The sequence below is a fragment of the Pipistrellus hanaki genome, assembly GCF_964339955.1.
Source record: "Pipistrellus hanaki genome assembly, chromosome: 2".
NCBI classification, from domain to species: Eukaryota; Metazoa; Chordata; class Mammalia; order Chiroptera; family Vespertilionidae; genus Pipistrellus; species Pipistrellus hanaki.
In genome coordinates this window covers 157,271,442-157,296,099 of record NC_140504.1, presented here as the reverse complement: position 1 = coordinate 157,296,099, position 24,658 = coordinate 157,271,442, and the positions used below count along the sequence as shown (strand labels likewise).

At 38.8% G+C, this 24,658-nt stretch overlaps 1 protein-coding gene across 1 annotated transcript in view; it reads left to right on the top strand.

Annotated features, from left to right (window-relative positions):
* Positions 1 to 19,452, top strand: part of UBE2U (ubiquitin conjugating enzyme E2 U) — a 58,638-nt gene extending 39,186 nt beyond the window's left edge. The window contains exons 8-10 of the mRNA XM_084875205.1: positions 1,878 to 1,959; positions 12,078 to 12,172; positions 19,117 to 19,452. Coding sequence (XP_084731331.1) covers positions 1,878 to 1,959; positions 12,078 to 12,172; positions 19,117 to 19,265 — 326 coding nt within the window. The 3' untranslated portion in view covers positions 19,266 to 19,452. The remainder of the gene's footprint in view (positions 1 to 1,877; positions 1,960 to 12,077; positions 12,173 to 19,116) is intronic.
* The last annotated feature ends 5,206 nt before the right edge of the window (positions 19,453 to 24,658 follow it).

Sequence of the window (24,658 nt, the reverse complement as noted above, 5' to 3'; positions counted from 1 at the left end):
CATAATATATAAGAAAGAGACTGCTGTACATATTCAAATAGGAAATGTAGAAAAGGGAATTTCAAAAAAATTAAGGGAATGTGTAAATTATCCTTGATTAGAATTTTAAATTTTGTCTAAGTAATACATAATCACAATGAAAAGACTTAATCTTTGTAGTTCATCTGTAAAGTGGGTATTATAGTGGTAACCACTGCATTCATACTTTACAAGTGCCCAGTATTTAGTAAGAACTCTATTAATATTAGTTATTATAATCATCTGGAGGAAACAATGAGACCTCACTGAGAATTCGTGGGAGCTCAGATTTCCTTCTTTAATGGAAGAGAGGAGTATATATCCAAATACCAATAGAAATAATATTAATAAAACCTCTAAGAATATGCTTACGTATTATTAAAGCAAGAAAAGAATTTTTTAATATTTTTATTGCTTTCAGAGAGAAAGAGAGAAGAGCGAGAGAAACATCAATCATGAGAATCATTGATCAGCTGCCTCCTGCATGCCCCCTACTGGATGGAGCCCGCAACCATGCCATGTGCCCTTGACCAGAATGGAACCTAGGACCCTGCAGTTCTAAGGCCAACACACTATCCACTAAGCTAAACTGGCTAGGACACAAGGAAAGAAATTAAAATATAGATAGGAACATTGCTAGTGAAAATCATATAATATTAATAAAAGAAAATTACTCAATTTAAATGTTGTTTTTATCAGTGACAATGTTCATCGGGCAAGAAGGGGGTAATCAATCATTGGTAAGAACTAAGTTCCAGATATTGGCAAGATTGGTGAAGACATCTAGTTGGTTAAATAGTTCATGACTATAAAGCTAGGACAATTAAAAGAAACAGAGAGATTATAGACTGACAGACAGATAGACAAATAGGTATGGTATACATGTGTAATTGACCTGGATCTAATTGTATTTTATGTAAAATCTACCAGTGCCTTAACATAATAGATGTCAATAAATTTTATATGAATTTGAAGGCATAAGCTTTATAATTAACCACAAAGATATGATCAAGTGGTGTAATGTGATTTCCACAAAATACTAATGCAGATCCAAGGTGTAGCACACAGATCGAGGGAAGTAGTAAGTCACTTGCATCTTTGTTATTCAAATGAAACTAAGATCCAGGTCCTGGATGCAAATTTTAATAGGAGCATCAACAAATGTCATTGCCAGGACGGTGAGGATGGTTGGGTTGCTGGAAAATCATGTCCTAGAAATAGTTGTGGGAACTGAAGCTGCCCTGAGAGCTGTCTTCAAATATTAGAAGGGCTCTCCCACGGGGGAGGAATGAGCTTACCATGACAGCTCCGGAGGTCAGACCCAGACCAGTGGAAAGTCAGCACTCGGATGAAGGAAGGACCCCGTGACTTTCTGTCTGTCAATGGGAAGGCAGCTCCTCAGCTACCAAGAGGAGAGTTTTTTGTTGTTAGCAAAGGATTCATTTACAGGCTGTGTGGTCATCTGTTGCAGAGTCTTTGGGAAAGATCAAGATCTTTAATGTCACTTTGAATGCCAAGATTTTACTTTGCTACTTGAAGTGCTAATTAGAATTTTGTTAAACTATGGTGTCTATAGTTTCTATAGGAGTATTTTAACACCTTCTTCATCTCTATAAATGATACATAAACAAATGTCATTACAATGAAAAGTTTTTAAGTCACAATCTACTTATTTCAAATAATATCCAATGTTACCAAAGGAAAAAATATGAAAAGTGGCTGAGCATTATCACACGATTTGTAGTATATTGTCTACATCATTGCCACATATCATCAACTTAATGAGAAGTGGATTATTTTAAACTTTGAACTACCATTAAAGAATGCATCTATAGCTTCTTTTTATATTCTAATTTCAGTGCTCCAGAATCCAGCTTTCATTGGACACCATCATAAATGGAAGAAAATGGAGCGAAAACATCAGAAAGAATGGAATTTAAAGTAAGTAACCTTAAGTGTCTGGAATATATTATCCTATTAACTTGAAAAAGATCAACGATTCCACTTTCTACTATCTAACTGAACCGTCAGAAGAAACCCTTTGGAAAGAACTGATTTTTTTTTCCCCCTAAACATAACAAAAATAAGGAGTATTATCATGTTTTCCCTTTCATATGAATCCAGGTGGGGAACTTCTTTGCGACCTGTTGGTTGCCAAAAATGGATAAAGGACATGAGGTAGAAATAGGAATAGGGAAAGAAAATACCCTTAACTTGTTTATATACCATCAAATAGCTTTTCATCCTTCTCAGAGTTCCAAATATGTTTCCTCTCCCACAGATTTCTCACTCAGGAACCGAATATATGACATCTAATGAGAAAGTATGTGGTAAAGTACAGATATAAAGTGCGATTGTATCTTCAGAAATCAGACTCTTAAGGAAGGAATCCCAGTCTCATCTTGGGCTCTTGACTTCAACGGCTGTTTTGTTTTTTGTTTTGTTTTTTTGTTTGTTTGTTTGTTTGTTTGTTTTTTGCTTCATGATGCAAGAGCAAAGACTTCGTCTCCACTCTGTGGTGTGGGTTTGGTCGTAGTATTATTTATCCTGGTGGCTTGCTTCCAAGTACTTTGTGCTACCGCAAAGCTAGGGGGATTAAATACTACACCCCCCCTCCTTTTTTTGGCATTGACCTCATTTACCTCGTTTTTTTAAATCTTTGACTTGTTAGCATGTGACCTCTTTTCTAGATGGAAATGCAGGATCATAATGAATGTGCTGTATTTTAGATTTGTGTAGGAATCGAGACTCTTAAAATATACTTTCCTGCCCTTTAGCATCAGACTTCAGATTGGGTTTTCAGTTGGATATTCTTTTTCCAGTTGACTCTGGCAACAACTCCTCTTTAAGCCAAAGTGGAGAAAAGCTCTTCCATTAGATGCCTTTCTGTTTTCAGAATAAATTATAGGTAGTAGAGAACTTTTATTAAACAGAATTTGAAATGCATGCATGTTTTTTTCCTCTTGAAGTCATGTTTTAAGTTTCATTTAAGAGTTAAAGAAACATACTTAGAACATAAAGTTAATTTTGCTTTGACGTGACTTCCTTTTCTATTTCCTTTAGGAGAACTGCTTTGTTTTATTTGTTTGATCATATATTCATTATGTAATGCCAGCATCCCACAAAACCCCCAAATTTAGAAAAAGTAGGACCATGTCATTTTCAACTTATCCATCCACTTCTACATATGGCTGAAATAATTGCAAGCTGTTTGAGTGCTAGAACATTTTTCCAAATACATTATTTTGAAGTTATAGGTCACATTATCATGTGCGTGGTGACCTTGTCAGAACGAAACTCTCACACCTTATGCCATCTGGTGGTTGATGAGAATATATTTATGTCGGATAATACTTCTTTTCAATATTAGAATTGATTAGCTAAAAACAAAACAAAACACTAAATAAAGTTTTTAAAAGATATTGCACTTATCTGTATAATTTTATTGTGACATAATATTTGAGTATGCAAAAATCTGAAGTATGGAGGAAGACTTTTTTCAGATAATTATTAAAAGTCTCATATTCACTGAAACCGGTTTTGCTCAGTGGATAGAGCGTCAGCCTGTGGACTGAAGGGTCCAGTCAAGGGCATGTACCTTGGTTGTGGATACATCCCCTGTGGGAGGTGTGTAGGAGGCGGCTGATCAATGTTTCTCTTTCATTGATGTTTCTAGCTCTCTATCCCTCTCTCCCTTCCTCTCTGTAAAAAAATCAATAATATATATATATATTTTTTTTTAAATCTCATATTCATCAAAATATATGAGGTATAATGAAGTGGTAGATGCATAGAGACAAGTAGAAAATGTTTGGGGATCTATGCAAGTGAGCAATTGGTCTTCATGCCCATGCAATATCACACCACTATGCATCTTTCTGTTTCTCTGTTTGAAAATGCCTTTCTTACACTGAAATTTTCTATTAAAAACAAAACCAAAAAAAAAAAAAATGCAAATTGAGAATCTTTCAACTGTATAGCATTAAGGGAAAAGAGAGACTTATCTTTCCTGCTTCATATCCCTCCTCCCACTGTCCTCCCATCCCCTCATCAATCAAGATCCAATTCTTCAGCCACACTAAATTCTTTTCTATTCTTGGGGACATAAGATCTTTTCACCTCTTTGTGCCTTCTGCCTGGGATATCTCGCCCAGTAGGGTCCTTGCTGGTGGTCTAGAGTTAGGATTGGTCTGAGTGAAAACGTGGAATGTGGAATGCTTAAGTGCAGGGGTACTGGAGCCAGGCTGCCTATACCGGATCCTGGCTCTGCCAGTTATCCACTCTGTGACCTTGGGCAAGTTATCTGAATTCTTTATACCTTAGTTTCATTCTCTGTTAAAGGGCATTAATTCCTGTACCTACACCCCTTTGCAGTTGTGAGAATTAAATAAATTAACATGTACAATGCTTCAAATTGTATCCGGAACAAAATAAGTTCTCCTGAGGTTCTCTATTACTCATGCTCTTCCTACTGTGGCTCTAGTTCAAGTTTCTGATGGAAAATATTTGGAGGCGGCATGGGGAAAGGGCATGAGCTTTAGAGACAGACAGATCTTGGGGAAAGTCTTACCCACAGTTGAGTTTGTTTCCTTGCCTATTAAATATAGACAATATGACCAAAGTTGTCTTGCATTTGGTCTCTTGAATGAGATCATATATATAAAATTATATACTGTTGACATATAGACAGTCAACAAATATTAGTCCCTTGGGAGCGGGGAGAGATAAAAGCCCATGCCCACCAACTTTTCAAATATAAATAATCTGTCAGAAACATGTGAAAAATTTTACAATTTTCTCGTTAGGAAAGCAATACCTATCATGACTACATTTATTTTAGTCCCATTATATGCATATTTTTCCTCCCCCTTTCCACTTCACCTCTACCCTCTCTTCTGCCTGGCAAAGTATTTCACAAGGATGGTGTGAAGATACAGCTGAGTTGTCTCTCTGTGAGAGGGTCCCTGTCATCCTCTCCTTGCAAAGCACTCTCTCCCTAGCTCTTTCAGCCCCCGTGGCATGGGACTTCATCTTTTCACAAAGAGTGACCAGAGCAGGGCCATTTTTGTAGTTTAGCACTGTACCTGCCCAACTAGCAGGCACTCACGTAGTGTTTGTAGAATGATGCACACTTAACGTGTACCTTGTTTTCCCAATTAATAGGATTAAATGTGAGAACAGTTAATTTTCAGAGAAATGAAATGTGGGTACCGTCTTCTATTAAGGCCCATTATAATGTAGAGATTATAGTTCTATTTAGAGAATTGTAAGGAGGTAGTCATAGAAAGTGATTGAAAACTGGAAATATAAATGACTGTCATAAATATTTTATGCAAATTCTTAAGTCCCACCTATGTTTTTAGTTAGTATTATTAGGTATCTATTGTCATTATAGGCAGCTCATAAATAATTAGGAATTTATCATTTGGTTTAGTGTTCATTTCTAAGGCTTTTTTTTCTTTCCCATTGTCTTGCCTGCCTTTTGGCTATTTGTACAAATGCTTTATTTCAACCAAGACCTAGGGAAAATATGAGTCTAGAATCTAATCAGTAGTTTGCATATATTTTCTCTGTAGAAAGACTGAAAGATACAAAATCAGAAAGCAGTGCAAGCTATTTTTTAAATTTTCTTACTTATGCATGTATAAAACTATTTTATGTCGTGATCTATAGTTAATGATTGCTTATGTGGTAATGGAAAGATCTATGCCAGTAAACTAAGATTTGTCGGGCAGAAAGTAATCTATATAAAAGTTACCAATTCTGGAGAAGTTTTATATTCTATGTAGCTTTAGAAAAGGGTATTGCTCTTGTCTATTAAAAGAAAGTGCAGGAACTAACATGGCAAAGCACCTACTGTGTTCCAGACATTCTCCCTTTGTTTCCTAACGTAATATTGGCCATGCTGTTGTGGAGCTGCCCTCTAAGTGTACACACACTTCTCTAAGTGTAACACCCAATCATACCCATCAGCCTTCTTCAAAGCCAACTAACTCGTCAACCTACACTCCAAGTCAAAGCATTTTCCTTGTTTTACTGTCACAGCTTTAAGACAAGGGTCTTAACCTCCCTTTCTGGAAAAGCAGAGATGGCTAGTATATGCGGTTTACTAATGAGGGAAACATGAGGTACAAAGAGACTAATCAGCTTGCCTGAATTTATAGATAAGCACATATTGTGTTTACAAATGAAAACTAGATCATTTCCAATCTGCCTATTAATATGTGCTTATTAATTTTCAGGTAACTGTAAAAATATTGCCTACCCATTGCAAGCACAAATTGAGTCTACCTCCTATAAAAAAAGTTTGTGGGGGTTTTGTTTTGTTTGGAGTCAATCTCAACATTTATTATTAAACAGTGTTACTTACTTCCTTTCTCCTATATATAAAAAATTAACATGTGCTATAACAAACACCAGCATAAAACTTTCTTATATTTATAGAACATACTCTGGATTTAATTTTACTATTTTTCAATAAGAATTTAATGTGTGTTATTTCTAAGTTCCTGCAGTATGTGATTCTGTGTGTGTTTTAACTCACAAAAGTATATGGTCTTACTTTAGCATAACTATGTTTGATTCTCTTTTCTCCAGTTATACAGAAAACATTTATGCTGGGTACATTAATTTAGTGGGTGTCTGTGCTATTCTTTCAGAGTTATTGAGGTTAAACATTTTTTTTTATAGGGTTATATAAGTATATATTTAATGCATTTTAAGGAGGAATGCTAGCTTTTTTTATTCCCCAAACCTTGACTGCCATCTTGTGGTTCAAAAGAAAATTGACATTAAAATTAACCTAGGAAATGATCCCCTGAAAATATAGACATGGAAAAAATATAAATAAGGAAAGGGGGGCGGGGGGGGGGGGGGGGGCGCAAACCTCTTTTTAAAAATAATTTAGTTTGCGTGTGAATGTTTTTAGACAAAATGAGTTCAGTACTTCAAGAAGCATTCAAATAGCTTGCATCCTCCTTCCTTTTAGCTTAAATGTAACATCTTATGATATTCAACCATCCAGTTTCCTTTCACATATATAACAGATTTTACTATGCACCTATTTTGTATTTTTACATTTGTCTGCAAAAAAAAAAATCCAGAAAATAAGGAAGTATTTCCATTTTATAAAAAGGGAATGCAAAAAGAGTTTTTAACGATTCCCTAGGATTACACACTCAGTGGCCTGTCAGATGCTACATCCCGTGCATTTTTCTATTAGATCAAGGTGATACCAGCACACACACTGAAAACCCAGGGGTGTTTCTGGCTACAGGTAGAAGACATGGTTCAGGGACACGGTTATGGCAGAAAAGAAAGAATTGGCACTTGTCCTTGGGAGCAGCACAAATGAGGCTCTGCTATTGTGCGGAATCGCTTACGTCTCAGAAAACAGCTAGCAGGTCTTTCTCCCACCTCCCCTCAAGTTTTCTCTTTTCCTGAATAGATACACTTGAAAAAGGCTTTTCCACCCAATTCTAACGCACGCATGGAGGCTTCTCTACACCAACCAGCAATTCTCAGACGCCAGCACAGTGTCGGAGACTTCACCTCAGTTCCGGCGCTGTCTGCCCAGAGAGAGCTTCAGGTTCCACAGGTCAAGGGTTCAGCCCCACAGACCACCATCCACTTCACATGCCGCTTGCAAGCCCAGTTGTTTCCTCCACTTCAGACTGACTGACTATAACTTAGAAGTTCCCATGAACTCCTCCCTCGGGTTTGATTAATCTGCTAGAAAACACTAGATTATGGATTTATTAGTATCCTTTGTCTATATTTTTCCCATGACTGTATTTTCCAGGGATCCTTTATTACAACTTTATGAATCAATAGCCAAATGAAGAGATATATAGAGAAAGGTCCCCAAGCAGGAGAAGGTCCCCAAGCAGGAGCTTCTGTCCCTGTGGAGCGCGGGGCCCAGCCCAGGGCATGTGAGAGCATTTTAGTTTCCTAATGTGGAATCTCTCTCTCTCTCTCTCTCTGTCTCTCTCTCTCTCTCTCTCTCTCTCTCTCTCTCCCTCCCTCCCTCCATAAAAACAAACAAACAAACAAAAACAAACCTATGAGCTGTCCTTGTTTGGATTTTTATGGCTGTTTCATTACGTAGTCATGATTGACTAAGCTATTGGCCATCAGGGGGTGAGACTGAAAGTTCCAATCCAAAAACCACATGGTTGGCTCCTACTGGTAAGCAGCCCCCCACCCTTGGGTGAGGTCCAAAAGTCACCTCATTAACTTCATAACAAGAGACACCATTGTTGCTGTCATCACTTAGGTAATTCCAAGAGGGTTGGGGGCCCTGTGCCAGAAACAGGGACAAAGACCAAAAGTATTATTAGAAGTCACAGTATCACACACACCCAGTTCTTTCAACTGCTTTTTAAAATGAGTTCCATATTCTTTCTTGTTCCCTTCTATGGATATAATTCATTTCATCAATTTTTTTCCTCTGGATGTAGCCCCAAGACTTTGCCATAGCTTTCTGGCTGTAGCACAGAATCTGGAGCGTCTTACAGCTGCTTTCCCCTTTGTCTCTCCTCAAAAAGGGGTTTGATACCAAGTAAAAAACATATAGTACTGGATTTGTTTGTTTGTTTGTTTTGGTAAAGAAAATAGTTCTTTAAATAGTGCTCCCACACAGAACACTCTTTTGAGTGGTTTCCCTATCTCTTTACCTCCCTCTCTCTCATGTCTTCCCTCTCAGCAGCCCACTCCACTCTCACTCCCCACATTGTGGCCACAGAAATACCACACCTGGCTTGGCGTAGGCCATGGTCTGAGCAGAGTGAGGGAGGACTGCTCCGGTTACCCAGAGTTGTATTAGATTTGCCTCCTGAAAGGAGGAACCACAAGGAAGCCAAGAAGTTCCCTTAGTATGTATTACAGAAAGTCAGATTACTAGATTTTAGGATACGGTAAGTTTTATGGCTCTTGTAATGTACATAAAGCTATGTTTTCAAATGTGTGCTCCTTTACATTGCTACCAAAGTTACTGAAAATTTAAAATGAACACACGCATTAGGGTTTTTTGTTTTATTTTTTAGCTTAATATATGGCATTTTCCTTTATAAACATTGAATTTGCATCACTTTAGTAATCCTAAACACTTTTGTTGGTTTTTTTTTTAATTTTGTTTTGCTTTGTTATTGCTTTTTAATATATTTTTATTGATTTCAGAGAGGAAGGGTGAGGGAGAGAGAGAGAGAGAGAGAAACATCAATGATGAGAATCGTTGATGAGCTACCTCCTACCCATTCCACACTGGGGATGGAACACGCAACCCACAATCCAGGCACGCACCCTGACAGGGAATCCCGACCTCCTGGTTCATGGGTTGATGATCAATCATTGAACCATGCTGGCTGAGCCAACAATTTTGTTTTTAATTAGGAAGACAATATGTGTGAATAAAAAAGGAAATATTAGTCATCAGGGTTTTTTTTGTTTGTTTGTTTGTTTTTTTAAATAAACTCAAGTTATGCTATTTTTTTTCCAGTTTTTTTTTATTGTTTAAAGTATTAAATATAGTAGTACATATATCTCATTTTTTCCCCCGTTGACCTTCCCCCAGCCTCCCCACCCCCTATTGCACGCCCTCATCCTCCCTCCCCCCACCCCCCAGTGTCTTATGTCCATTGGCCGTGTTTATATGCGCGCATACAAGCCCTTTGGTTGATCTCATTCCCCCCCTCCCCAGCACTCCCCAGCCTTCCCACTGTAATTTGACAGTCTGTTCCCTGCTATTTTCTAAAGTAATATTTGTTCTGAGGAAAAGAAGATTCTAATGATTGATTGATTGATTGATTGATTGCTTTAGTGCACACACCAGACTCACAGAGGGCTAGAAATAGTTTGTCTTCATGCTAGATAGAGTGGCAAGACCTCTTCATCAATTCAAGGGACATTGGATAGAGACTTCAGAAGGGCCAAGCCTCAATAGTGAGGCTGTGTTATTCCCCAAATAAAAGCTGGCCTAGTGAGCTCAAACACGAGCCTTGAAGTTACCAAACTGATTTGCAAGATATTAGCTGCATCTTGTTCAGTAGAACAAAAACTGAAAAATCGGGCAACCATACTTAAAGAAATATAACAAAATTGAATGCCCCCCAAATAAAATTTACAATATCCTTCATTCTATTCAAAAATCACCAGTCATATTAAATAAGCAGGAAAATATAACCCATAACCAAAATAAATCTCTATCATTTAAATAGATGCATAGCCGGAACCGGTTTGGCTCAGTGGATAGAGCGTCAGCCTGCGGACTGAAAGGTCCCGGGTTTGATTCTGGGCAAGGGCACATCCCCAGTAGGGGGTGTGCAAGAGGCAGCTGATGGATGATTCTCTCTCATCGATGTTTCTAACTCTCTATCCCTCTCTCTTCCTCTCTGTGAATAAATCAATAAAATATATTTAAAATAAATAAATAAATAAATAAATAAATAAATAAATTATGGAGATGATGGAATTTATAGATGTGGACCTGAAAGCAACTATTAAGCATCTTGTAATATATATTCAAAAAATATAAAGAAGATCATAAATACAATGAAGAGAAATGGAAAATATACAAAAGTCCATTTAGAGACAAAACAAATGAGTAAATGTTTTAAATTCACTCTATATGGAAAGAATAGCAAATTAGCCACTGTATAAAAATGGCCCATGAACTTGAAAGGGTAGCAATATAAACTCTTACAAGTAAGCACGGGGAAGAGGGGAAGAGCCTCAGTGAGCTATGTGACAATATCAAGTTGTGTAAGTTACTTGTAATCGATGTCTCAGAAAAGAAGTGACAGGAAAAAAATGTGAAAAAATAATAATGGTTGAATATTTTTCAAATTTGATAAAAGCTATAAACTCAGAGAGCAAGTTCAATGGATCCTAAGAAACAGGAATATAAAGAAACCATACCAAGGTTCATTATAATTTGCCACAATATAATCACTGCAAGTCAGTGACACAATGAAAAATCTTCAAAGCAGCAAAGGGTAAAAAGAAAACACACACTGCATGTAATGGGACAAAGATAAAAACAACCAATAACTTCATGTCAGAAAACATAAGCCAGAAGATAATGGATGACAATTTTAAAGTGCTCAGAAGAAATAAATAGTTAAGCTAAATTTTATACCCAATGAAAATCTCTCTCTACAATGAAGGTCAATTTTCAGACCAATAAAATCAACCATATAGATGAAGTGAACAAATTTTTTGGAAGATAATATCTACCAAGGCTCACTTGAAACATAATGGATAACCTGAATAATCCTATGCCTCATAAAGAAATTGAAGTGATAGCTTAAACACCTTCACATAAAGACAACTCCAAGCCCAGGTGGCTTCGTGGAGAATTTTTGCAGAGATTTAAGGGAAACATAATACCAACATACACAAACTCTTTCAGAAAGAGGATGTTTGCAGATATAGTTAGTTAAGATGAGATTATAATGGGTTCATGTGGGCCCTAAATTCAATGCCTGGTTGTCCTTATAAGAAAGGGAGAGGACATAGATACACACAGGGAAGAGGCCATATCTCAATAAAGACAGATTGGAGTGATGCAGTTACAATTCAAGAAACACTAAGAATCACTGGAAGCCAGCAGAAGTTAGGAAGAGACAGAGCAAAATTCTCCCCAAACCCCTAAAGAGAGAGCATGGCCCTAACACCTGACTCCAGACTTTAGCCCCCAGAGCTGTGAAAATAAATTTATTTTATACCATCAAGTTTGAGATCATTTACTATGGAGCCCCATTTGTATAGGAAACCAATACACCTTGCTATACCAAGTGATGGGGTTTTTTTGTTATTGTTTCAATATTAATCTTATACCATATTCACTTGCTTTTCTAACTACTCTTCTGTTTGGAAACACAAATTGGAACCATTTCATTTTACTGTTGCGTTAGTCAACACTCAGAATGGCATCGTGTTCAAACCCCATTGCTCTACTCATCTGTTTCATTTGATTTGTTAGCCTTATTTTCTCAAAAGTAATGTAAGCATCCCTAAATTCATTTGGTAAGTTACATAATTTCTTCTTTTTCTCATTCTAGGTATGCTGCTGCCAAGGCTCAGTATGCTAGAGAAACCGAAACTTCTTACAAAGTCCAGTCTCAAAGCAGCAGAATTTATCCCTCCCCAGTTTCAGGTAAATTGAGTTCAGTCTATTTGATTTGCTTTGTTTTTAGAACTAAAATATTATCCATAATAATAAATTTAATTTTTTGTTACTTTAAATAAATTTCAATATATGAGGCTTAATCTTGTGTTTTTCTTTTAAAGTTGCTTGAGCTCTTTCTAACAAATGTTTTTTAAAAGTAAATCACATAACACGTGGAGTATTGAAAAAACTTTAATTACTTATACTTTCAAGCCCACTACTCTATAACATACAATTTGAAAATCTAAGGCTAAGTTTCAAAAATGTATAAAAGTATTTAAAACAAGCAAAACAGTAAACTTTTCCCTAATACTCATTATAGACTCAAAGATATATGCAATATGGCTGAAAAGAAAGGAATAATGTTAGTTGAGTTGTTTTTTGTGTTCTCTTGGAAATAACATTTTTCAAAGAAACATTTGGAATGGGTTGAAGGCAGATTTTAAGGAGGAAGAGACTGGCAGTAATTTATAATAGAAATCAGCTAATACAGAAGGCAAAGCAAGACATTTGGGGGCAGAGAAATAGGGTATAGATAACAGCTCTATGTAGTCATGGCATAGTCACTTAACCTCTGAGTTTCAGTGTTTTCATTTTCAGATAGCACTGGGTACATAACAAATGTTTAATAAGCATTTGTTTCAGATATGTTGCCCTATCCCACAGGATTCTTGTGACTAAATTGCTCCATATATGTAAAAATTCTTGTGAACTGGGAAGTGCCATAAGTATTAAGTATTGTTTTCCTGCCCCCTGTTCTTTGAACTCATCTATACTAATAAAAGGGTAATATGCTAATTAGACTGAAAATCTTCCAGATGTCTTTCCGGACAAAGCCATGGTGGCAGAGGCGGTTAGGGGTGAGCAGGCTGGCAGGGGGTAGCAGTTAAGGGGCAATCAGGTCAGCAAGGGAGGGCAATTAGGAGGCAATCAGGCCTGCAGGGGAACAGTCAGGGGCACCAGGCCAACAGGCAGAGGTGGTTACAGGTGATCAGGCAGGCAGGCAGGAGAGCAGTTAGGAGCCAGAAGTCCTGGATTGCGAGAGGGATGTCCAAGGAGTCCTGGATTGGAGAGGGTGCAGGTCGGGCTGAGGAACACCTGCCGTCCCCCCATGCATGAATTTTGTGCACCAGGCCTCTAGTTAGCACATAAATGCTAACACAATAATGAGCTTCATTCAATGATTCTGCTTTCATATCTCTAATTTTATTTTCCCAGGTCAAATCCTACTTCTCTTCCTCCTCCTTGTTTTGGTATAGCACTCAGATTTCCTTCTCTAAGTCACCAGCCTCAGCTTTTCTGTTCAACTCTGCCTTCTTCCAGGCTCCCTCAAAGGAATAAGAAATGTTGCCTTTTCCAAACTTACTCTATGCTTCCTCCATGAATTCTCCACTCCTTTCTGCAATCACTATCCTCCAACATGCCCACCATCTTCACCAATAAAAAGAGATCATCTGGGGAAATATATGGATACAATTTCTGCCCATGCTTTGTCAGATTCTTTCTTCAGCTCAACTCTGCTTTTGTTTTACCAACCCTAAACCCTTTGTTTCCCATTTCATTCGGAATAAAATTTAGATTCTTTGACGTGGCAAAGTATTTGCTGCTCTAATATCTGCCTTTTCAGTGATATTTTTTTTTACCACTTCCTCATTCTGCCACAGCACAGTGCTTGTCATATAATAGGTATTCAATGTTCATGAATGAATGAAGTAGAGTTGGCATGCTTTTAGCAGCTTTCATTTTGGGAAAGGGAGAGTAAGTCCATGATGAGTGAGAAATATAAAGAAAGGTGAGCTGGAAGAGAGAATATTTTAAGGAATGCCCATAAATAAATTAGCTCTTCAGTGCTGAGCCTTGTCTTCTTTGAAAACTGAGTAGATAATCCTTTGTATTTAATCTTATGCTAAGAGAAGAGACTGTACCTAAAATGTCATGATAAATTAGATTATTGTTCAGAAATATTCACTCTTATCCTATTTCACCTCTGTGGGAAAAATATACTCCCTTGACTTTGAGCTTTGCCATGTGACTTGTTTTGATCAATGGATTAGTAGGTGTGACATGCTCAGAGTCTAGGAAGGGTTTGTGCAATTTAGCTGGCTCTTTTTCATGCCTGCCATCCTCCCAACAACGTGCCTGGACTAGCCCTCCAGTCACAGAAAAAGATGAGAGGCACAGAGCTCAATTTTCCCAGCCACGCCTCCTGGCCATGTCCAACCCAGGAAGCCAGTGAGATTGCCAATGTGTGACCTAAACAAATGCTTATTGTTCTATGTCACTGAGATTTTGTGGTTGAATATTAGATAGCAACAGTGAACAGGACATTAAAGGGAAATATGACTCAAAAAATGAATGATCTTTGTGTGCCTCTTTAGCAGAAAGGTTTTAGCCTGTCATAGTTTGCCAATGAGAAAATTTATGAGATTTAGGAGGTGGAAGAGAAGAAGAGATCATTATCCCTTTTTAAAATTTATTTTTCAATTAAAGCTGACATTCAGTATTATATTAGTTTCAGGTGTACAGCATAGTGGTTAGACATTTATATAATTTCTGAGTGATCCTCCTGATAAGTCTAGACCCAACTGGCACTATACATAGTTATTAAAATATTATTGACTATATTCCCTCTGCTGTACGTTATATGTCCATGACTATTTTATAACTATCAGTTTGTACTCCTTAATTCTTTTACCTTTTTTACTTAGTCTTCCAACCCACCTTTCATCAGGAAACCCTCAGTTTGTTCTCTGAATTTATGAGTCTGTTTCTGTTTTGTTTGTTCACTTATTTTATCCTTTAGATTCAACATATAAGAGAAATCATACGGCATTTGTCTTTTTCTGTCTGACTTATTTCACTCTCTAATTACACTCAGGCTGTCACATAAGATATTATTATTTTTATGGCCAAGTAATATTCCATTGTGTATGTATGTACCACAGCTTCTTTATCCAATTATATATTGACAGGCACTTGGGTTGCTTCTATAACTTGACTATTGTAAATAACACTGCAGTGAACAAAAGGGTACATATATTCTTTCAAATTATGTTTGGGGTTTCTTCAGATATATATCAGCAGTGGAACTGTCATAAGGCAGTTCTATTTTTATTTTTTGAGGTAACTCCATACTGCTTTCTACAGTGACTGTACCTATCTGCATTCCCACCAACAGTGCACAAGGGTTCCCTTTTCTCCACATCCTAGCCAACACTTCTTGTTGTTGATTTATTGATAATAGACAATCTGACAGATGTGAGGTGGTATCTCATTGTGGTTTTATTTTGCATTTTTCTGAGGGGTAGTAGTGTTGAGCATCTTTTTGTATGTTTATTGGCCATCTCTGTGTCCTCTTTAGAGAAGTGCCTATTCAGGGCCTTTGCCCATTTTTTAATTGGAGCCTTGTTGTTGTTTTCTGGTGTTGAGTTATCTGAGTCCTTTATAAATTTTGGATATTAACCCCTTATTATATATACTATTGGTGAATATATTCTCCCATTTAGTAGGTTAGTTTTTTTGTTTTGTTTTGTTGATGTTTTCCTTTGCAAACCTTTTTAGTTTGATGTAATCACGTTTGTTTATTTATTTGTTTTTATTTTGGTTCCCTTGTGTGAGAAGATATATCAGAAAAAAATATTAGTAAGAACAATGTTAGAACGTTTACTGCCTATTTTTTCTTCTAGGTGTTTTATGGTTTGGGGTCTTATAGTTAAGTCTTTAATTTGTTTTGAGTTTATTCTTGTATATGATGTAAGAAGGTGGTCTAGTTTTCTTTTCTTTTCTTTTTTTATTTGCATGTATCTGTCCAATTTTCCCAATACCATTTAGAATAGACTATCTTTACCCCATTTTATATTCTTGCTTTCTTTGTCATATATTAATTGACCATATATATGTGGGTTTATTTCTGTTCTGTTCCATTGATCTGTGTATTTGTCTTTATGCCAGTATTGTGCTGTTTTGATTACTATGACCTTGTAGTATAGTTTGATATCAGGTAGCATGATTCCTCCCACTTTGTTTTTCTTTTTTCAAGATTGCTGTGGCTATTCAGGGAGACCATTATTCTTGAGAACTTGCGTATACCGTACATGGCAGCCTTCTTTCATGCAACTCTTTACAAACTCTCACCTTACAGATATGATGGCTGCATAAACATCCATCATGAATTTTTGTCCCACTTTGGGTGGCAGTATGGGTGCAGCTACTTGGTTTCCCCATAAGTTGGTTTTCCCACTCATGTCAGTGCATCAGGTTAAAGTAGGTAGAGACCTACAGACTGGTTTTCCAGTTCTGTAGCTGTAGCCTTCAATACTTTCATTCCCCTTAGGACTTCCACCCCTGTATAAGCCCAGTTTCCTTTATTAACCCCTCATTTCTGTATTACTTATAGTGGCTCTGTTTTCCTAACTGAATGCAGACTGGTAGAGAAGTGAATGGAAATAAACCATTTGATAATCATCAGAGCCCACCCATCAGAACATATGTTAATATCTTCAGTAACTAATTTTTTAAGATTAAAAAAAAATTAGAAAAAGCAGAGTTTCCGGGATCCATCCCAAGAAAGACAAATATAATTTGTGCTTTCATAACATATTTTAACACAGTAACACAGATAATGATTCCCATCAATAAATCCAATTTTTCACTGAGGGGTTTATAACACTTAAGTTTTTCTGGAGGAAAGAAGTTCAAAATAGTACTTATTTTTTCTATCTCATAAGGAATCATTTCTATGCTTATTTTGCATTAAGCTCTGCTAATCTAACCAGGATTTATTTCTATGCTTCCTGGGAGTTGTTGGTGGTTTAAAAACAAAGCAAACAAACAAAAAAACAAGGTAGGAACCAGAGGGCAAATGGTTAAAATGACTGACACTCAACATTCATTCCACTCTAACAACAGCTAATCCCATTTTCCTTGCCAGCAACTAGTTTAGGAGTGGGGTATGACAATCTTGCCTGAAAGGAAATATATTGGGGGCCTCTGAGGATGGTTTTTCTACTTTTAAAAATGAGACCCTGAAGCAAAGACGCCCCTTTTCTTCTCTGGATGCTGCATGTCTGATGTGAGTGGTGCTAGAATGGCCACATCTCTCTTGCAGTCTGAAGATGACACCAAAGATGGCCAAGCGGAGCAGTAAAGAAAGCTTGTCCTTAATGCCATTGTTGAGGCACTGTGTCATTCAGTCCTGCCCTGCTCTGACTTTTCTCTCCTGTGAAGTGAAACATTTCCTATTGCTTAAATTGTTTTTTGAATTGGGCTCTGTATTTCCTATAACCAAGAGCATGCAAATTTAGGAAGGCCTGAGCACAGTTTAAAAATCTGGCATTAGTTCCATTAGTGATATGTTCATAGAAAATAAAGTAGGAGGGTTTCTCAAGGGAAAAACAGAATTTAGTTTTTTAAAATAATGAAAGCTAGAGACTAACACTAAAGCACAAAGATAAAAACGTGATCATTGGAGACATCATAGGATAATGGCAGCTGTCTAAACTCCAATTTCTCCTCAGATCTTTCTGTACCAAAGAGACTAAGAGAACAATTTATTTATAACCTTCATCTATAGCACAATTTGAAGACAATGAATGTTACAAGTTCATTTGATATGGAAATAAGGGAATGGACATTGGAGACCAACAGAATTTATCCTGCAACCCATCCTAGGCAATGAATTAGGTGGCAACTAGGTAGAAGGGCTGAAGTACAACGGGGTTGTAGAGGGAGCAGAGCATAAGTAGCACCAACTAAGGTTCATCCCTAGAAAGCAAGTTCCCATGCTGAGTGGAAATATTGAGAAATAGAGATACTACTGGTGTGTGTGTGTGTGTGTGTGTGTGTGTGTGTGTGTGTGTGTATGTATATATATATATATATATATATATATATATATGTAAATTAAATATATTATATATATTATATTTAATCGATTTTTTTATGGAGAGCTAGAAACATTGATGAGAGAGAAACATCGGCCAGCTGCCTCCTGCACACCCCCTACCAGGGATGTGCCCATAGCCAATGTACATTCCCTTGACCAGAATTGAACCTGGGACCTTTCAGTCTGCAGACCGACGCTCTATCCACTGAGCCAAACCAGTTTCGGCTATATTTTATTCTTTAAAAGATGTAATCAGTTTATTTCCCTGTTCACAAGACCCCTCCAAGAGATGAAACTCCTTTGTATGACATACGAGGCTTTCCTAATCTGGCCTCAGCTCAGCTGGGCAGTTCTGCTGATTCCGCCATGCACTTTAACATGGTGATTTTGGACTCCATGGACCTGGGAGCAATCCTTATTAGCTAGAATTCATTGGACAATATACTGCAGGACACTCAGTCTAGATTTACTCTTCTATACAATAAGGATAATAATACCTGCCTGTCACAAGGGTTGTGTCTAAGTTAAATAATATTATACATTATTTAACTTAGCACAGCACCTGGCCCAATGCAAATTCGGAAGTACCAACTCTGATTACCTCCAAACCTGTCAGGTCCTCACATACCTTTGTGCCTTTGCATGTGCTGTGTCCTCTCTCTTGCCCTCTTCTTTGCCCTCCGCTTTCTAAGTCCACTGCTGTTCTCATTAGACACAGCGATCCCATCCTTGTGCTGCTAGAGCACTCCTGCACACCTTTTTCCCTACACATCTACTGGCACAGAGCAGGGACTCAGTAAATATGTATTAAATGAATAAGCCAACCAAGACTACAAAGACTGACCAAAGTGGAGAGAATGATTTCTAACAAAAAGAAAAAGTTAATTGCAAGGCTAAGTTTAAAAAGGTTGCTTGCATTCACTCACAGGACCTTAAGAATGATGCTACAAATGCAGGAATGCTCCTCTTTTTATTGTATTTCCTACCATGTCTATTACATTTCTGTTCTTCGTATTTCTTACTGCAGTTCTGTTGTGTTATTCTCTAGAATCACAGTCTGAAAGTGAGATTGTCTTAGAGACGTATTTACCAGAGGATCAGTGGGAAGATTATGATGACCACATACATGACCCATGGGAGGAGGAAGTGGAGGAACTGGTCAACTGGGCCAATACTCTTGATTCAGATGTTTTATAGCTTTTAGACATTTAAGCCAAAGGCTCCAGGATTTTAAAAAAGAAACAGCTTCAACCACAGCTCAGCTTCATGAAGCAACTTTGGAAGACTCTCAGAACGTGGATTCCATTCCCTCCGCCCCCCAAGATGGTCTCATCCACTCACTGCAAGTACAAATTATAAATATGAGTAAAAATCTGTGACTCTGATCCTTGGAATTTTTTGAGCTCCACTTCGTTGTTTGAACCCAAGTTAGCCAAGTTAAGGGTGTTTATTGTGGCATTCCAATCAATGGTATGATAGCCACAGTTGGTAAGCGACTAGATAGAAGTTTCTGCAGTCAGGACGTGGGCCAGGAGAGGCTGGAATAGAAGGGGAGCTCTCAGGAGCTTTAGCATCTGGCATTAACCTAGACAAGAGGGATCTTTATATTTATCTACATCCATTTTGTTTAATGTCTTTTTCCCCTCCACATTCAAGGGATGCAAGTTCGCCTGTCCACCTTCCTCCTGTTTTCTTCCAAATGCACGCTCTGTTTTCTCTTTGACCAGCCCTCTCCTCGTATTCTCATGTCTGTATTCTCTCCCCTGCTTTTGCTGTGTTACCTCAACCTGCAAATGTGCTTGGGTCACTCCTATTCCAAAATATGTCTCTACCTATGATCCTGCATTTCTGCTTCCCTCAACACTGTATCATTCACATTGTCTAAGTCAGATTTATTCACCATCGTCTATCAATTACTCTCTTTATTCCTTTAGTTCACTGTACATTTTCACCCATTGCAAATAAAATCTATGTTCTGCTTATGCTGTTCAATTAAAATTCACTAGGATCACAGAAGACTTATTCTATATTGCCCAAATTCAACAGATGCCTTATCTTACTGGGCCTCTGGACTATTTGTAATATTATTGATCACTTCTCTTTTTAAAAAATGTTTATTGTCTTGCCTTCGGAGAGACTTATTTTGAGACTTACCTACCTTCACAATGTCTCCCCACCAACACCATAAATATCAATAGATTTTAGGATGGATAGATAGATAGATAGATAGATAGATAGATAGATAGATAGATATGTGTGAGCTTGGAACTAGTTATTAAATAGGTATGTCCCCTGTTTCTAGGGAAGCTGATTTTAATTTCTATGAAGAAAGAAAAGAGTTCTGTTACATGTTCCCTGATGTCTGTATACTTCCCTGGCTAGCTATATATTTTCAAGTCTGCCTGTGCTAGTTCAGACAATACGGCCCAACTGATTGCAGTGCCTAACACTTTTGTTTTCCTCCCCAACCAAAGCTACAAAATTTTGGCAGCCAACCCAGATTTCCCCCTCCTTTTGGCAATGTCAAAGCACAGCCAAGGACCCAACTTGATGACAAAATTCTTTTTATGCCCAATGGAAAATGCTACTGTGAATGGCCCACCTTATACCTCAGTGGAACTATACAACATAATTAAAAGATACATTTTATTAATGATCACCTCTACAGAAGCCAGGCCTCTGATTCTTCTCCGATGGTTTTCCAGGAAGACAAACATATGTACTGTCAATAGATAAACAGCAGTCATCAAAAATTCAAGCCAAAATGATCATGATGGTCAACAAAAAAATATTTCCTTGCTATCAGCTGCCATATACTGTGTTTTATCCTTTCTACTTAATCCTCTCTTTCTCTCTCTCTCTCTCTCTCTCTCTCTCTCTCTCTCTCTCTCACACACACACACACACACACACACACACACACACACACACAGAAGTTGCATTTATTGCTTGCTTTTTCTTCAGCCAGAACACCTGGGGGCTGAAAGTAGGTGGTTGGGGAGGAAGAGAGAGAAAACACAAGTCACTAGGACAATATAGTTTATTTCATTACCTTCACTATATCTGTGGCTGTTGATTCAGAATCTTCAATAGGTTTTCTTTTCTACCTCTGCCCCCTGGTGAAAAGTTCTTTCAGTTTCCAGCCCAATGCTCTTCTCTGCATTTTTCTTGGGCAATCTTGCCACAATCAGAATTTACCACCCATGCATATTCTCATTCTCTGACATTTTTTCCTACCTACCTTAAAAATTATCTTCACTTTAACATCTGCCATACATCTGAAACTTAAAATGCCCAACTTAAACTCTTTTCTTTCTCTCCTTTCCATCTCGACCAAATCTCCTTCTGCTTCTTGTATTTCTTTTTTTTTTCTTTTTTTTTTTTTTTTTAGCTAAGGGAACAATCCAAAGATAAAAACTTGGGTACTTCTCTCACTTATGGCCAGTTGGTCACCAGGACTGGCAATATGGTGTTTTAGATGTCTTAAATCTATCTTCTCGTTTCTGTTCTTACCATCACTTTATATTATGAAGCCCTCTGAATTGATAGATGGGATTATACTTTTATTTGATGACAGTATCTACTTTCCTAAAATTCTTTAGAAAATCTCTGCCTAATAGATAATGCCCAAATTAGAATACTCTTCATGTCAGCCCTCACCTATCTTCTCCAACCTCACCCACCACAGCTCCACATCTTGTGCCTAATGTTACCAAACTCCCACGTGTAACATGCTTTTTCCTGCTTCCCTGACTCCTGTGTTTATGCCATCTTCTCTACCTGGAATGCCTTTTCCCTTCTTCACTTGGTGAATTCCTATTTGTCCCCAAAACTCAATCCAGGCATCATCTCATCATCTTCACTCCTCTGGCGAGTCTCTCTCTCTCTCTCTCTCTCTCTCTCTCTCTCTCTCTCTCTCACACACACACACACACACACACACACACAGTTATATTAAAATTGATTGCTCATCTGACTTTCCTCCTAAACGTTCAAAGTGTAAGCCACCCAGAAATATTTTATGTTTGAGATATTTAATAATATAGGACCCACATAACAACAATTGCCATAATTTCTTCACCTCAAACAAAAGTTCTTGTTTTACTCTCTTAGAATATGGTATTAAAAAAATAAACTCTGCAAATTATCAGATGGGTGAATTTGAAAGTAACAAAAAATAGAAGCTTTATTAATAAGCAGGAATACCTTTAGAAAGTTGCTATTGGAAGAAGATGCTAGGTGTTTTTAGTGAAGTATGAAATCATTACTACTTTCCAGATTGAGAATATATCTGTCACCTCCCAAAGTTCTCAGTCTTTACAATAGTAAGATTACATGGGTATATCATATATCAAAATGTATAAAAATATCCTTTCTCCATTGAGTTATCTTAGTATCTTCTACAGTTGAAACTTTATAGCCTGGAGTGGAGGCCTAGGCCGGCCAGGGTAGGTGGAAAGCTTGACTTCCTCCGACGCTGGGAGAAACCCTAGCCTGCTCTCTCCAGCTCCATGGCTGCTGCCATTTTTCTTAGGATTTATCTTCTATAATTGAAACTTTGTATCCTTGAGTGGAGCCCTGGGCCGGCCAGGGTGTGTGGAAATCTTGGTTTCCTCCATTGCCTGGGAAACCCAAGCCTCCCCCCTGGTCTCTGTGGCTGAAAATATGATTAGCATGGCACAACAAATGGTACCATTCAGTACTGGGACTGTTGTATTGTGTGATGAAGCCCCTTGACTGCATTTACAGTCTAATTTGGAGAGAGATGTCAATTCTCAAGTTGAAGTTCTGTGAGCATGACTTTAGTCCCCTTGTAACAGACCCAGGTGCATTCATAGAACCAGGGAAGAGGTAAGAAGCAGGGAATTCCATTTTTAAAATTTCCCTATAATATTTGGATGTATGTCATTTTAACCTTAAGAGTCAGGGTTTTGAAATTTGCTTTATTGTTTAGAATCCTCTTGCCCTCCAGATGGCGCCAGTTAGCTATTTAATGTGCTCTAGTCACGGGGCTCTGACTTTCTCAGATGCCAGGCACTAAGTCTTGTTTTTTAAAGGCTTGAACATCCTATATAATAAAGAGGTAATTTGCAAATTAACCCTCACGCCATTACAAGATGGCTGCACCCACAGCAGAGGCAGGATTCCTGTAAGGAGCATTCAGCAGGGACCTGAGGCTGCGTGGTGCCAGGAGGCTGCACACCCCACCCAGCGGGGCTTGACTTAGGATCTCAGGCTGCACCTGTCACCGTGCTGGACATGACGGTTGATCTCAGGCCATGCCCCCTGCCCCGGCACTGGGCCAGGGGACCTCAGGCTGTGTCGTCATGCCCCTTACCCCCCCACCCCCACCCCCTCATCCAGCAGGGCTTGACGGAAGACCTCAGGTCACATCCCCCACCCCAGCACTGGGCCAGGGGAATTCAAGGCTGTGCCTCCTGCCCAGCAGGGCTTGATGGGGGACCTCAAGGCACGCCCCCCACCCTGGCCCAGGCCGCACCTTCTGCCCTGGCATCAGGCTAGGGGACCTCAGGCAATGCCCCCCACCCCAGCGCTGACCCAGGGGACATCAGGCCATGCCCTCCGCCCAGCGGGGCTTAACGGTAGACCTCAGCGCCCAGCAGAACTTGACAACTGACCTCAGGCCATGCCCCCCCCCCCTCCCGCCGCCTGGCAGGGCTTAACAGGGGACCTCAAGGCATGCCTCCCACCCTGGGGCTGGGCTAGGGGACCTCAGGCCACGTCCTTTACCCCAAGCCAGGGGACCTCAGGCCGCGCCCCCCATCTCAGCGCCAGGCTGGGGTACCTCAGGCTGCATCCTCCGCCCTGGCACCAGGCCAGGGAACCTGAGCTACGTTGGGGGACCTGAGGCTGCGCACCCCACCTGGCAGGGCTTGATGAGGGTCCTGAGGCTGTGCTTGACAGGGGTGGGGCCGGCCAGGTCTGGGTCTCACATGATTTCGAGGCACATGCGGGTGGGTGGGGACTTGACTCTTGGTCCCGAGTGGAGCCACAGGCTCTGACAGGAGGAAGATTTTTATATACATTTTACTAATTTCATCTCTGAGGCTTCTGTTATAGAGCAAGAGCAAATAGAAATATTAAAATATTTCCTATAAATAATTCCCTTTTAATGCACATGAATCTCATGCACCAGGCCACTAGTTTTTTTATAAGAGCAGGAATATTTTGCTTTTCCTCTCCAAAAAAATGTTTACTCATACCAGAAAATATTTACTCATTGGGAAATAACCCAGAGCTTGCCAAATACACAGATTGATAAAATCCTAGAAACAACCCGGAGAAGTCTGTGGCTCCTGACCACTGCCTTCAGGCAGGACCACATAGTTACTGACTACCCTCTCAGGGATGAGAATGAGTACAAAGAACCAGAAAAACTCCGTGTCATTATTTTGTTTTTGTTGTTGTTTTTCTTAATGACTTCCAGACGTGGAGCCTTCAAGGAGCGCTGCTTCACCTCCTACCTGAGGGAGGCAGGCCTTTCTCGGGGCTGGCAGAGGACCAGAAGGCCCCAGGGCTTGTCTTCCTCCTGGCCGGCTGCTGCCTTGCTTCTCACATGCTACTCACTC